The sequence below is a fragment of the Corvus moneduloides genome, chromosome 6 (genome assembly GCF_009650955.1).
Source record: "Corvus moneduloides isolate bCorMon1 chromosome 6, bCorMon1.pri, whole genome shotgun sequence".
Taxonomy (NCBI): Eukaryota; Metazoa; Chordata; class Aves; order Passeriformes; family Corvidae; genus Corvus; species Corvus moneduloides.
Window position 1 is genome coordinate 29,281,123 of NC_045481.1, and position 15,349 is coordinate 29,296,471.

The 15,349-nt window shown below is 32.7% G+C and overlaps 1 protein-coding gene across 5 annotated transcripts in view; it reads left to right on the forward strand.

Moving 5' to 3' along the window:
- Positions 1-15,349, forward strand: part of NOVA1 (NOVA alternative splicing regulator 1) — a 146,326-nt gene that overhangs the window by 108,482 nt on the left and 22,495 nt on the right. For 4 of the 5 annotated variants that reach the window (XM_032112929.1, XM_032112932.1, XM_032112931.1 and 1 more), the window contains one exon: positions 9,488-9,559. The exons of the other annotated variant lie outside the window; for it this stretch is intronic. In XM_032112929.1, coding sequence (XP_031968820.1) covers positions 9,488-9,559 — 72 coding nt within the window. The remainder of the gene's footprint in view (positions 1-9,487; positions 9,560-15,349) is intronic. 5 annotated transcript variants of the gene reach the window in all.

Consider the following 15,349-nt stretch of genomic DNA (forward strand, 5'->3'; position numbering starts at 1 on the left):
ATTGAATAAGAAAAGAATGAAGAAAGAAATGAGTGAACATTAGTAAAATATTGTCTTGTCTCTCTATCCTGTAGAGGATAGATTTTAGTTTCTCACCTATCCTATGTGGGAAAATATTGTTTTGTCCTTCTACACTAACAAGATTCAGTTTCCTATAATTTGGTAACTCTGTGCAATTATTTTACTTTTTATACAGTGACATACACAGAAGGCTTATATGAAGATGTGTTTGAACAGGATGAGTTAGCAACAGACTGCTTTAGATGGATGAAATTGTGCATAAACCATTTATTTGATTTCTAATATTTACTACTATTTATTTTTTCTGTATGCAATAATTTTACATAAAAATTACTCTAGATAATTTATAAGAAAATACTAAAAAAGAAAAGCCCCAAGTTTTTAGAATTAGTTTCTCAATTATTAGACATGAAAATGATTATGCCTGAAAGAGGGAGAAAAAGCTGAAATTGATCTGTATTTTGAGCGGCTTTTCTGCTGATACTGGATTTTATGCCAGTATTTCTTAATCCAGTGGGAAACTAGTGTTCTCTATTACAATAAAAAGTGGTTTTCCCCTTTTGAAATTAAATTAAGCTAGTTTTTAGGTATGTAGTAGGGTCCTGAGAAACTAGATTACAGAGCTGTTTAGTGAAATGCCTAAAAAATTCCTCTCTTGTGTCTGAAGATTATATATCTTGTTGTCCACACTGTTTCTTCAGAAAATGTATTTGCAAAGTTGTTGAGGTTGTTTTTATTTTATTTTGGAGGCTTGTTTTTTTGATTGGTTGGTTGATTTGGTTTGGTTGTTTTTTTAGTTGTTGCTGTTTGGGGTTTTTTATTTTTAATTTTTTTCCTCTTTTTTGAAAGTTTGTTTGGTATGGGGTTTGTTGGTTTGGAATGTTAAATTCAATTAAATTCTGGAGGGATTAGTGAGTGCAGCCACTGCTAATAAAGTTCAGACACAGTCTAAAGTACAATATATACTAGCTCTGCATCTTACAATAAAAATATATTACTTGTATACATACAGGTGCATAATAATATAGCTTCAAATATTTGGAGATATGCATGTGCATATGTTAAAAGTTTTAACCACAATGAATTGTTTAAATTCTCTTTTAATGGGGAAACCTCTATTATGATAAATGAATACACTATAAATATTGACCCAATCTAAAATCCATTATTTTTACCTAGAAATGAAACTGTTAGTTTAGTTCTTAGGTAGAATTTGAGATGAATTAATCTGTCCTCCAGTGTCAGAGTATACTGTACCTTAGTGAAAGATATAATACCTTGATTTAAGAATGTAAGAGAATAATATTTCATAACAGGTTGCCATGACTTAGAACTCCAGTGTTACTTTCTTAAGATCACACATATCACAATTTTATTAAAATGATCAGTAAAATTTTTAATACTAGTAATTTTGATTTTTTTTTTTAATGAGCCTTATCATTTGTAATTTCTTCTTTTAGGCAAAATTTTACATAGTTCTTCCTGTCTTAGAATGTTGCCCAAGAACATTGGCACATTGCAGATTGAAGAAAATTTAAAGTTGATTTGAAATAATAAGTTTTACTTTCATTTAGGAAGTCTGAAAATGTTTCAGTCAAAAAGATGATGTAGTTTTCTCCCCATGAATAAAGACAGCAGCAGTTGAAGTCTTGCAATGCCACTCATGTGAGCATGAGTAATATATGAGCATGCAGCTCTCATTTCTCTATTGAAATTTCTCTGTCTTGGGCTGCTTTATCGACACTCACTCTAGGGAAGAGAGATAAGAAAGAAAATTTCTGGTTATAGATTCAATGAAGAAAGTCAGTAGGTAAAGCCTTTGCTGACTGCTTGAATTTCAGCACTGTCTTCAGGAAAGGCATGGGACGCAGAGGCTGACTGGCCTGGCATTTCTCCTTACTAGTGGAAATCACTATCTGAACATTCTGTCTCTTTAACTCTAGCTTTTTCAGCTGCAGATTTGAAAGCAAATCTATGTGCTTCCTTCTGAGCCTTCTCCAGTATGTTTTTTTGTCTCTCCTAATCCTTTGTTCTCTGCTCCAAGTAGGTCTGATAGATGTTTAACTGACAAATGTTTGTATCTTTTATCTCTACAATCTCCATAGATATCAGCCGTCTGATATTTCTAAGTATCATTGAACAATAACCAGCTGATTCCTGTGCCCTTTTTCTTTCCAGAAACTACTATGAGCATTTAGCCTCCCTTTTCTCTCTTTATTAATTACAGTGTCATACAAACTCTTTCAAACCATATTGTAACTCCGGGAAACAGAAAATTGTTTTTGTAAGAGTTCATGAGCTTGAGTTGTTTTGTTTTTGTAATTAGCATCCAAAGCTTTAAATTTCACCTCTAAATTAATAGCAACTCTTATGAACAATGGAAAAGGCTGCTTAAATTGGTCTTACCAACTACTTCAGAAATTATTGCAACTTTTCCTTCCAGCTTTCATTTGTAGCAAGTAGCAGATGTCGTAGCAGCCTGTCCAGGAAGCACTGGCCTGTCCGGGAAGCACTGGCCTGTCCAGGCCATTGCTGAACTGTGCATTTTGTGATGGAAAGAGGACCTATCTTAAAGATGACTCTGCTCCAAGCAGGAGTTTGCCCTGTTTGGCCTTCTGAGATCCCTTTCAACTTGAATCATTCTTTGATTCTATGAAATGCTTAGGTCTTCTAAAACACCGAAAAGGATTTAGAATTTCTTCCTTGTAAATCTAGAGTAAAACTTTCACATATAGAACTTCCAATTATAGTTTTCATTGGAACCAGTTTCACTTCGGTTTTTCAGTAGATAGTTAATGTCTCATGAGTTAAACTTCTGTTTATTAATCATGGTCCCTGTTATTTTATTCAAAATGTGCAAAAGTTAATGTCTGAACTCAGATATGTAATTTCATATTCCTCTATTGAAAACAACTGCTTTTACTCCAGAAATGTTGATCAACAACAAAAAAGAAATCTTCATAACTGTTAAATAAAAACTTTTGCTTTCAAATGCCTAAATACAACCTGAGTTTAAGAATACACAACTGAAAATATTGGCTTAAATGGAGGAGGGTTGGTTTGGATTATGAGTTCTTCAGACTATAAAGACTCAGTAGACTACATAGAATCGTGGAATGGTTTTAGTTGGAAGGCAAATTAAAGATCATCTAGGTCCACCCCCGGTGCCAGTAACAACTTCCACTAGACCAGGTTGCCTCATCCAATCTGGCCTTGAACAGTTCCAAGTATGGATCATCCACAGCTTCTCCGGTCAGCCTCTTCTAGTGCCTCACCACCATCACGGTAAATTTTCTCCCTAAGGTCTAATCTAAATCTACCTGTTTCAATTTAAAAACCTTATCCCTTGTTCAGTCACTACTCTGCCTGATAAAAAGTCTGTCCCAATCTTTCCTATAGGCCCCCTTTAAGTGCTGAAAGGCTGCTTTAAGGTCTTCAAGAAGTTTTGCTGTCTCTAGGATAAATAATGCCAATTCTCTCAGCTCCAGTCACTGATCATCTTTGTGGTCCTATTCTGAATCTTCTCAAGCAGGTCCGTGTCTCTCTTATCCTGAGAGCCCCAGAGGTGGGTGCAGCACTCCAGGTGGAGACTCACTAGAGCAGAGTAGAAGGACAGACACACTTCTCATCCTCCTAGACACACTTCTTCTGGCGCAACCTAGGATGCAGTTTGCTCTCTGGCCTGCATGCTCACATTGCTGGATTATATTCAGTTTTTAATCCACAAATACTTGCAGATTCTTCCTTCCTTAAGAAACTTTGATTGGTTTCTTAAAATGTCTATCCCTTCTGAGAAGTCTTTCTTTTCTTTATCATCCATTGAAGACAAGTCTGTCACCTAGATGAATCTCACTAAACTGTAGAATATGAGAAAATTACGATTTTCATTTAGACAAAAAATAAGTAGCTTCGTAGATCACAGTGTCTTTTCTTCTAGTTAAAAACTTCTCATAAAATTTCTTCTCTTGTGAACATAGGTGAAAAATCACAACAGTTATTCTGCCACGTATACTAAGATATGCAGAGGTCTTTGCAAGCTGCGAGAACAAAAAATAAAAGCTATTTTGTTCTGTACGTTGAATCCATTGGCAAAAGTTTAGTATTCCATAAAAACGTGTATACTTTATCCTGTCCTCATATGCTTAATTCTGTTGGCAGATCACTAGTTTTATTTTCTGTTTCATTTCAGCAGTGTTGAATAGAATCTCAATATGTATGCAAAATTTTGTTTATGAATGCAGTTAACTTTGTAGCTGCTTATTAACTCTTCTGTGCTTCAAAAGTGAAATGAGAATGGAATATTTTGTTGGGGGATGAACAGCAGCATTCAACTTTGCATAAATTTTCAGTAGTGTTTCAGTTCTGAAGAAAATTCTAAAGTTACCTTGTACCTTCTGATGGCTTTGTAGTTTTGGTGTATCTTTCTGAATCCCAAAGCATCCCAGAATGAAAAGGTGACCTTCTCTTCTAGAGTGAATCTTAAACCCATATCTTATAGGATTTTTAATGGCTGTGCCTAGCTACATACTTCAGTTTACTGTTATTTCTAGGTAACAGCACCAGATATTGTAGTAGTTCTGTGTTAATGACAAGTTTTGAAGAAAGAGAAGGTCCTGATTCTTTTTTGTCCCTTTCACTGTAATATAAATTCTAAATAGTTCCTTTCATCCAGAGTTGCTCTGATGATCCAAATACTCCTGGTGGTTTGCTTTAAGTTTCTGATCCCTTCTTGTCTTTGACAGAACATGAGATCATCTTTCTTCAAGATCATACTTAACCATGTTTTTTTCCTTTCTTAAAGTCAGGCTCCCAAGAGTTCATAAATAGGGATGAGTTACCTCTTAGTCTATCTGTATTTCTCTATGCCCTATCTCCTCTTCCACAAAAAAGCAAAACCAAATGCAAAGATTGAAATATAATAAAAATTTATTTTTTTTATTCTTTACAGAAATGAAAAAGTAGGAAAAAAAATAGATCACTGAAGTCATCAAAGCAACCTTTTTAGAGTCTGGATTGTAAGCAAATTACTAACCCTTGATTATTTCTTTATCTAAATTCTATTTTTGAAATGTGTACATATTTATAGTCATCTCCAAGATAAGAATCTTTTGCCAAAGTTACAGATTAAAGGAGATCACAGCAGATGTGAAGAAGACTCTCTGTTGAGCAAAGCAAGCAGTCAGTTAAGAAAGGCTTATCTAATAGTGTTGAAAGCCTAGTAAGTCTTTTAGGTTGTTCAGAACAGTGGGGCCTTGCAGTGCTCTCTGTTTCTCATTGTAGCTGCAGAAGGTATTAAACTGTTTTAATACAATTTTTTCAAAGATAACACCTTTTCTTAAAGTGCATTAAAATATTAATACTTAAGCAAATAAGCAAATAAGTTTTATCACACTAATTTCAGTGATTAAAAGCACCAATATTCATATATGCAGGACTGATACTTGGTATTAGGTTAGTCTTAATAGTTATTTATTGCAGGTAATGTTATTACCAGGATTTCCTTTGTTTGGCAAGCTCTGTAGTGAGAAACTAGAAATTGGTAAGCTGTAAATACAGTCTCACCTTCACATTTAAATGATGTTTTTTTCTATGCTTTCACATCTGTAACCCTGTTTCAAATAGTATTTTCTGCCTTTTCTTTCTACCCCTAAATATATAACTATCCTAGTTAGTACTGAGAATTAAGTTAATTGTCTCAGTACAGTTTTATTATTTGTTACCCATGGTATAAGTATTGAAATTTCTTTAGTGTAAATATATATATAAGGGTGTCATTGTAATCAAAAGAGGACTCAGAGACCTTTTGAAACACCATGCAGATGGACTGTATGTAATCTATACTGCCATGATACAGCTATATCTTCACTGTGTTAATCAAAAAATATGAAGAATGGAATATATTGACCATATTTCTGCACACCCTTTAGTGTCTTGTGCTCCTTGAGGGCAGTCTCTCACAGTACAGTCAATATTGGTGAGCACAGAAAAGTAGTAGTATTTTCTTGGACTTTCAGAAAATACTGCAAGTCAAATACGACTCAAACAGAATTTTATTTCTAAAATTAGCCTTGTCAGAGGCTCCCTTTTAAATACTTAAAATCTGCTTTCTCAAATATGTGTTCTAGAAGTGTAAATTTAGAACAAACAGCACACTCTAATCTGTAACTCATTAATTGTCTCATAAGTAGCAGGAAAGGTAATAATATTTAAGAAAACAGAGAAGTTTAATTTCATCATGGCTTAGACTATGCTATTCAAGAAACGCCTTAAAAAATACTCTGCAAGTCTTAGAAGTGGTGTATGGTAGAAATTCTGACTTTTTTTCTATAACCTTGCCAGTAGTCAACCTGCAATTTCAGGAAATCTTCAGTTACACTATGGAAGTAGCAAACTCAAAAATTGAAACTTATAAATTCATCTTCTAACCTCTTTATACATCTCATTCTCAGAAACCTAATAACTACTAAATTTGAGTGTTCACCTAATGCAAAAGACTTGCCAATTTAAAAACAAAAACATTCTGTGCTGCATAATAAGTCAGAATATTGAGTTCTATTCAACTTTCTTTAAGAAGCAATTTTGCTGAAAAGTTTTTGCAAAGCAATTGAGACAGTATCAACAAATTACTTATCAGCCAGTGAAAATTCAATACAAACTCCAAATGCCTGTTTCTGGTGGGGTTTTTTTATGTTTGAGAAATAATTTTGTGTTATTTTGATATGAAAGAAATAAATAGGTGTATCTCCAAATTACATAGAAGCGTGAAAAGGGAGAAATTTTTACAAAACAGTCAATTCTTTTACATATATATATATATATATATCTGTTTGTATATCTATACATATATATATATGAAAAAATAAAGGTAGTTATGTCAGTAAACAATGTGAGGGAGATTAAGCCTCAAATACAAACAACCTGATATGCAAAGAAAAAAAAGCACCAAAACCACAAGACAAAAAACTGTTATTTTCAGTATTTTGCCATTTATTTTGGAATAAAAGGTGTTTTTCTATAGTTGATTTTGTTCATTAATACAGTCTTTGTTTTTAAATTTATTAATCTCTTTTTTTCCATTGTATTTTAAACAGGCTTTTGCTAAAATAAATAAAGAAATGCTTCTACTTAATAGATGTTATAGTTCAACAGTCACCTGAAATGATTATCATCACTCCCTTTTTCATCACGGCCACATATTTCTGTGCTTTAGAAAGACTGATATGAATTGAAATCTGAGATGTTTCCAGTTTCTTAAACCATTTGTGATATAAGCGATTGTCATTATTCAATGTTGAAGTGTTCTACATATTTCCCTATAAATCCACTAATTAGGTTTGGTAACAGCTGTGAAGAGCAAACTATTTTTCCTTTGAATAAGTAACCTAGCATACCAAAACAATCTACAGTACCATATGCCCTAGTTGTCAGTGGTGTTGATAACACAAACTATCTGTTTTGTTAAATATTTTAGTCATTAGCAATTTTTTTTTTTTTTGGGAGAGTTCAGGATGGGAGTTTAATACTTAGGTATAATAAAGAAAACCTACTGGGACAATAAACAATTCTCCATTCTTTTTGGTTGGGGTTTTTTTGGTTTTGTTTTGGGTTGGTTTTTTTTGTATTTTCTTCCTGTTTAGCCTTAAATGATAAAAATCACTTTTTGCAATTTCAGACTTTGGTAAGAGAAATAACTGCATCATCTCACTAAAATCAGAAGTAAATTCTATAGCTGAACAGGCTTAGCTGTGTACTATTGTGGAATCAGACACATCTTTTGCTAAATAATTCTAGCACCTCACGAATGAACCCCTCGTGATTGTCCCATGTTTGGTACAGAACGACATGGGAAAATCCTTTATAAATGCCTTGGTTTTTACAATGTGTAGTGCCTGCTGACCAATAGCAGTTTGCCAAGCTACATATTTTTAATAAGGACCTATACATGACAGTATTTTCTACATAACCAATTTGAAAGAGTCCCAGTTGATGCTTAAGCTGTGTATGTTTTCTTTTGTTTTTGTTGTTTTACAACATAAGTTACAAGTTGGAAGCACAAAATAGGGATCTGTTTCTTAAGATTTCATTTTTCCTGTTTTGATTGCCTGTTTATGTACAAACTATGAAAAATGGATCTTCATACTGTTTAACATACATCTAAATTATTTGTGTGTGCATATGTACAAGCCCATATTTTGCTAATCCACAACTTTATGCATTCACAGTGTCCCAGCTTTCTCATATGCATTAAGAGTTTTAGTGCAAAAGTATGTATACCTATTTTATGAGGGACTGTCAATGATTGTAAGTAACAGAACTGCTGAAAGTGTGACATTTTGCTTTATTTATTTCTAAATAGTTTTGGTTAGTAACTATATGAGCGTATGATAAATTCCATTGTATAGCACTTTAACACTTATTTCTTGACATAAAAATAGTGTAATTTTTGATATTTTATAATATTTATATATTGCAAAGATGTCAAAAAACATGCTTTGAATAAGTATTGTATGTTATGTTTTGAAAATTGGAATTTTACTTTTTTACTACATTTATAAAAAGAAAAGAAGGGTTTTTCTGTCAAGATCTAATACTTTTAAAGGAGAAATGTGTATATAAAATTTTTAAACAGAGCAGTGCTTTTTTAATATGTTCAAGAATTAATGTTAAGCGTATGTATATTATTTAGAAAAGATGATCAATAAATATGACTCTTAATTCTTTTTTGTGTTTATTTTGAACACAGACCTATAATAAGCTATTGACCTTTGCTCAACTAAATGAACATTTTTAACACTGATCATAAATATTTTGTAGTTATTTCTTATGAAGATATTAGTTGCATGTTCATCCATCATGAGATTGATGCTTACATTTTTTCACCTGCTTCTAGATTAAAAAAGATCAATGAATATTTTAGCAGTTAGAATATTGCCAAAAACGCGGTAGCTTCAGCGTAACTGTTGTAAGGTATGGATCACAGTTTGCTGGCTATAAGTCCTGGCTGTAAAGTGGTGCTTTATAAAGTGCCAGAGTAAATGTCTCTTAACTTCTTTCAGACATTGGCCCTGTTTGTTCGTAGACTGATAACTGTTCCTAGTGTGCTCATTGAACTTGCTGGAATTTTTGTTTACTTATAGTTTTCATTTTCCCCAAGAGGAGGAGAGAGGAAAGAATATATTCCTCATGTGGTCAACATATTTTTGAGTATTTATGTGAGTTCACCATCTTGATTTCAAGTCATGAATTTGTTTTTACATGCATAAGCATGCATATTTACATGCATTATTTATCCAATTGACTTTAAATTCCATTAAGTTCCAATGAGTAGGAGAAAGATTTTTGTCTTAGGCATTTTTTATTTCTTTTAATTTTCTAGTTATGTTATTTTGTTGGTTTATTTATTTTTTTAACTGTTGAGTCTAAGGCTTGTAAAGGTTGATTTGCTCCTGAACTGCTTTGTTCCCAGACATTGCCATCTTCCCCAACTACCACCAAGTCCTCTCCATCTGATCCCATGACCACCTCCAGAGCCAATCAGGTACAGTATCATCCTACCATCTACACCATACTTTTCACGGGTGACAGCTTGCAAACTGGAGAAAAAGATATGGTGGGTTAAGGTTTATTCGTTCATTCACATATATACACCCATAACCATAGATATCTAACTCTTGTTAGAAATTGGTAAAGTAAATGGAAAATATTTTGCTTCTTTTAATTTATTTTGGTGGGCTTCGTTAAAACCTCTGATGAAAGCAAAGTATCTTTTTAAATAGTTGGGGCTTTTTCCATTTGATAAATTGCAAGGATACAAAACTGGTGTGTTTGTAGACAGAGTAACTCTTGGTTTATATATGTTTATGTATATATGCACACACGTATTTACTTCCTGGATCAGTTTTAAATTATAATAGAATTACCCCTAAACCCACGCTTAAATAGCTGGAATTCAACCCAGGAATGGCAAACAGACTTCTTTATTGGAGAATTTTGAAAGGTGTTTGTGGACAGTAACATAGGGGCATTATTTAAATATAAAAGTATTTTAAATGAAAATTTACTGATGAAGAATGAAGTAAAATTAAATCTCTCTAAAAACATACTAAACACATCTAAGTAAGTTTAATTCATTTCATATTTTTTAATGCATAAATTGTCCTTTAGCAGCATGTTAATTATTCTCTTCTATTTTTATTTTAACTGGAAAAGTTAATGTCCAGTTGATTGTGTCCACAAATTATCATATTTTGTCTTCCCTATTAAAATTGTTAAAATTGCTACATACCATGCTTTTTAGAACTTATTCATGCTTAATAAATACCTATTTATTTTTAATGTACTGCTAATGTACTTTGTGTTCAAATAATGTAAGTATTTAGTATATGCTAAGGATTCACACAGTCTGTTTCAGTTAGCTGAATGTTGCTATCAGATCTTGCACAAATAACATCAAATACCAGAAAACTTTCCTTCGCAAGCTAATTTCCCCTGGAAGTTAACATTGTTATTAATTACTGATTCGCTGACATTTTGTGAATTGCTTAGAACTTGCTGGTGTATGAAGAAACAATTTAACATGAACGGAAGCGTATTAAAGCATTATACCTTTGATCAACACATGACATCTGTTGAAAGGGATGTCAAATACAGAAAGTAATGGAATTGAGAAAGAAATTGTACAGATAGAGGGACTAATAAGAAAAATATAGATTGTGATATCCTTCACTTCAATTTGAAAGCCTTCTTCATCAGCCTGCTTCCATTCCAGCAACAGTTACTTGGCTTCATCATCATTAAATGACAAAGATAAAATCTTTGCCGACAGCTAGGGATATTTTATGAGCTCTGTTCAGTTTTTATTCTCTCTCTCTTAATTTTAGTATTTTGTTTATTTTAATTAGAAGGTTTTGAAAATAAGAGGAAAGATTGTTTTTTAAAGGGTTCTTACTATTTTACTTTTCTTTCACACTTTCTTTTTTTTTGATTATAAGTATACCCTGATGATCATTATTTAGTGAAAAAGGAAGAAGTGCTTTTATTTACAGGAAATACGATTTGAGCATGTTGTTAATTAGCATAAGAGAAGCACCTACTTTGCATCTGTTCTATGAATTTTATATTATCAGAATTATAGTGTAGTGTATAAACTTTAAATAATTTTTCAATAGCTAAAATTACTTATGCTTATAGAAAGTTGTTCTATGAGAATATTATCAAGTAATATAGCTAAATATACAGGCTAAGTGAAATGTATGCTTTGTGTCCTGTCTATATCCCGTATTACATATTTTAATGCATTTTATTCATATCCTGTGTTCAATTCAATTTTCATACAAGTAATCAAGACCTTTTTTGAACAGCATCAGAATTGTATAAATGAAGAAGAGTAATGAGTTCCTTAAGTGACTTTTGGAACCGCTTTTATTATTAACTATTGAAATTCATACAGGTTTATGACTATTTTATCCCTTCTAGTATTTTCTAGTGATTTCTAGCCATTCCAGCAGGAAGCACAAAGCACATGATAAGGCAATTAAGGCCTTTCTGTTCATTCTAGTGATAAGTGATGTCGCTGGCAATTGTTCCCAGACTGTAGTGGTGATTAGCATTCAACACCAGTGTATCGACAAGTATCTGCACTGCGGCTGTAACATGGAAATAAGTTCCAGCACAATAATCTCAAACCTGTCGGTCGTCATGTAAACACCCAATAGGAGAGTATTAGAGAACAGCAATAAATGTTTGGTTTGATATATGGCTGTGTAAGATGACTCTCAATAGAAAATAACCATTCAGGTATGGGTTTTCTCACAAGATATTATATTATTATAACATGACAGAGCTTAGTTAACTGGATGGATGTCAGGAAATTCAGTGTTAAGGTGGAAGATAAATTCACAGCACACTCTGTTGTGTGGATAAAGTAACATATTAGGCTTAAGATCATTCAGTTTTCTGTAATATTTTAATCATGAGAAGATGATATATTAAAGATTAGAAAGGTGATTAAGCAAGCTTTAAGCTTAAATGCTGGGTTGCTGTTGGAGTGAGATTTTTAAGATGGGTTGGAGGACTCCCCCATAAGTCATTGGAAGTAGAGAATTGTCGGGTCTGTGCTTTGATGAGTACAGCTGATGAGAGCCTTGTGCTGTACAAGCATGTCAGCTGTGTTCCCCTGACAAAGCTTGAACAATTTCTAGACATACTTTTTACTACAAGAAGAAAATAGCTCTGCCAACAGAGGTCAGAGGAAGCTAGGCAGGAAATCTGGCTTGTATTAGATCTTCCTTTTAATGACTCACTTTGCCTCCATTCAAATGAGGTCATAACTCCTTTGTATGGCAGTTTCAGCTTTTGATGAATTGTTTTTGGAAAAATCTGGTGTTCATGAACTACTTGTTTTATGATTCTCAAGAAGAGGATGGTCTCTAAAAATGCCTTATCTAGTGGAAGAAAAGTTTATTCAGAACTGTCATGTGTTGCATTATACTGAGTTGCCTGGGGTGCAACAGAAACCTCTTCACTGTAAGTGTTTTTCTCTTTAGTTCTTTGTTCCAGGAAGTTATACAGCTGTCAATATTGTTCTTGTAAATGTCTTATTTTTTTAGTGGAACTTCCTTGGACGTTTATTCACATTAAAAATCCATACACTGCAAACTTCCCAAGGAAGAAAGAACCAAAGAGGCAATAGAATTAGAGACAATAGAACTTCCAATATTTTTTTCCCCTCCTGTCTGCCTATTGCTGAAACAAACTCAATCTTTCTATTCTTTTAAACTAAGAGCTTCTGTGTTACACCCTCACAAACTTTTTCAGCTTTGTTTATAGACAAACACTGGCAGACATATAGCTACAGTGTTCTGCTGTTCTGCTGATGCCCCTGGAGCTGGCAGAATAGAGCTTTACTTTAGCAGGAGGAGGAAATCAATTTGACTTCTCCAAAGTACTCTTCAAGAGGTAATTTCATCTCTAAAGTGATAAATAACACACTAAACATCATATAAAGCATGCTTGTTTTTCCTCTGTAGTACCTTGTAAAGGTACAAGTTTTAATACTTACTTTAGTAAGTGACTTTAGCTAGACTAGTATTTCTATAATTAAACTGTTTACATACTTTTATTAATTCACAAGATTATTTTTTCTTTTTATCTGCTTGCTTTCCTGATGTTACTCTAATTTTAGAGGGATAAAAATACAAAGCTAAGTTTTTATTTCTCCTTTAGCTATTTGATGTGTACCTGTAAAGGAGACTTGTAGGTCTCCTTCTCCAGTCCTCCCTTTTTCCATGGAATTGATACCACTGCTGACCTTTGCTACTGGCTTAAGAGAATAAAATGCCAAAACACACATTCACACTTATTAGTGAGTCAGGAGAGTGAGGGGTAGGAGTCCTTTTCCCTTGCCTTACAATTTAGATAGGCTTAAGCTTAGCAATAAAATAGGATTTATCATAGCGAACTTTGAGTCAATAACTTACTATATAAAGCTTTTATTTTTACTTTTTTAAAAGCACTATTTTTTCCCCATGGCATTTTATTTTTTATAATTCTATAATTTTATAATTAATTTATAATATATCTTCTATTTTGTTGTTTTGTTATTGCACCTGAAAGTCTTATTTTATTATTTAGTACAATATAGTATAAATTTTGTGGAGTGCAGATAGGTATAGATTTTGTTCATTCAGTCCTCAAGTTTGCTTTTTTTTCGAGCATATCTATCTCATCTGGTTGCTGCAATATCTGTAATAAATAATACTTTTCAACCTTTTCACATGATGGGACTGAGCCAGTGTTCTTGGTACTGCCTGTACTCAGCAGGTACAGCACAAGCATATGGCTATTAAAATCTTGGTATTTGGAATTTGTACTTTTGGCTTCTATGATCTCTTTATTTTATTCAAAGTCTATATCTTGCAATGTGATGTAATAGTACACCTATAGCTAGAGATTGGGAGATTAATTGATTACAATTTAATCTAAATTGTAATGATCAATGCACTTGATGTCCCTCTCTGACTTTAAAAACTGCCCTATTCCTGTTTGTAAAATTGCTTGCAGAAGTGTCATCTTCTCATTCATCACAGAAAGGTAGAATCTGAAAATAGAGGCTGTCTGTAAACATACTAACATCTCCTAAAGGGTTGATGAACTCATATTTGATATGTTATTTGTTGTGGGAGGTGGAGGAAGAAAAGGGAAAGAAAGTTTTGTTTCAGTCTTCTGTTATCATTAAGACATGGATTTTTAAAGTCTGTATAATATCCAGCATCAAATGATATTTTTTTTTATCAGTACTTTAATCTTAATGCACAAATACTGAGTTTTAATGATGAACCCAGGATAGTCAATAGCCAGCGTGGGTCAGTGAGATATTGTCTCAATTTGCCTTTGAAATTTGATGTGAGGCTTATTTAAGATACTGTGTTCTGGATATTTTAACTTTACTATTCATCTTTTTTTTTTTCCCTGATTTTAATGTCAGTCGTTACAGTACTGTTGAGAAAATCTATTTTCTTTTAAGGTCTTTCACATATTGACTAATGCTGGATGGATCACTTGATCTTTCCAAATTTAGTACTGTGTATTAAAAATAAAAGTCAATATAAAACTATTTAGCAGTCTTTTAAAAGGTGCTACAGAATTAAAAATGTAGTATAACTTTAATTTGATTACTAGGAATATTTGCTATGGTAGTTCTCTGAGATAGCAATTTGACCTATTGTCAACCTCTGATTCGTCACTGATAAATACAACCATTTTATTTACATCCACATGATGCTGTCAGAGGTCTACATACAAACCTAATATTCTGTTTGAAAGAGACTTTATCTAATAGACAGTGTTTTATTTGGACCATCATTAAAGTATTTAGTACACCATATTGTTTTAGTTTAATAAGACAGAGTTCCTTTTTTGATTACAAGTTGCCTGTGGCACACTATGGATAGCACATAATAAATAATGTTTGAGACAGTATATCTAGAAAGGACTAGGAAGAATTATTCTCCTCTTCACATGAGAGGATTCCAGTAGAGGTTCCAGTGTTTTAGATGTAACCTTTCCTATTTCTTTTCAGCTGAAATCCTTCATTTCATGTCTGAATTCTAAGCAGAATTAACCTATACTCCATGGACTAACTGTAGACTTTTTCTTCTGGTTAATGTTAATACATTACTTGTAATATATTTCTCTTGTTCTTTAACCACTTTTTTCCAGTATTTTGCAGTATCTGAGCTCAGTGCTTGTTTGCGTTGTTTCCTTAAAAATATATATATATTTTAGATTCTACCGAGATGTTTAAATAACAATTTAAAAAATATTATAT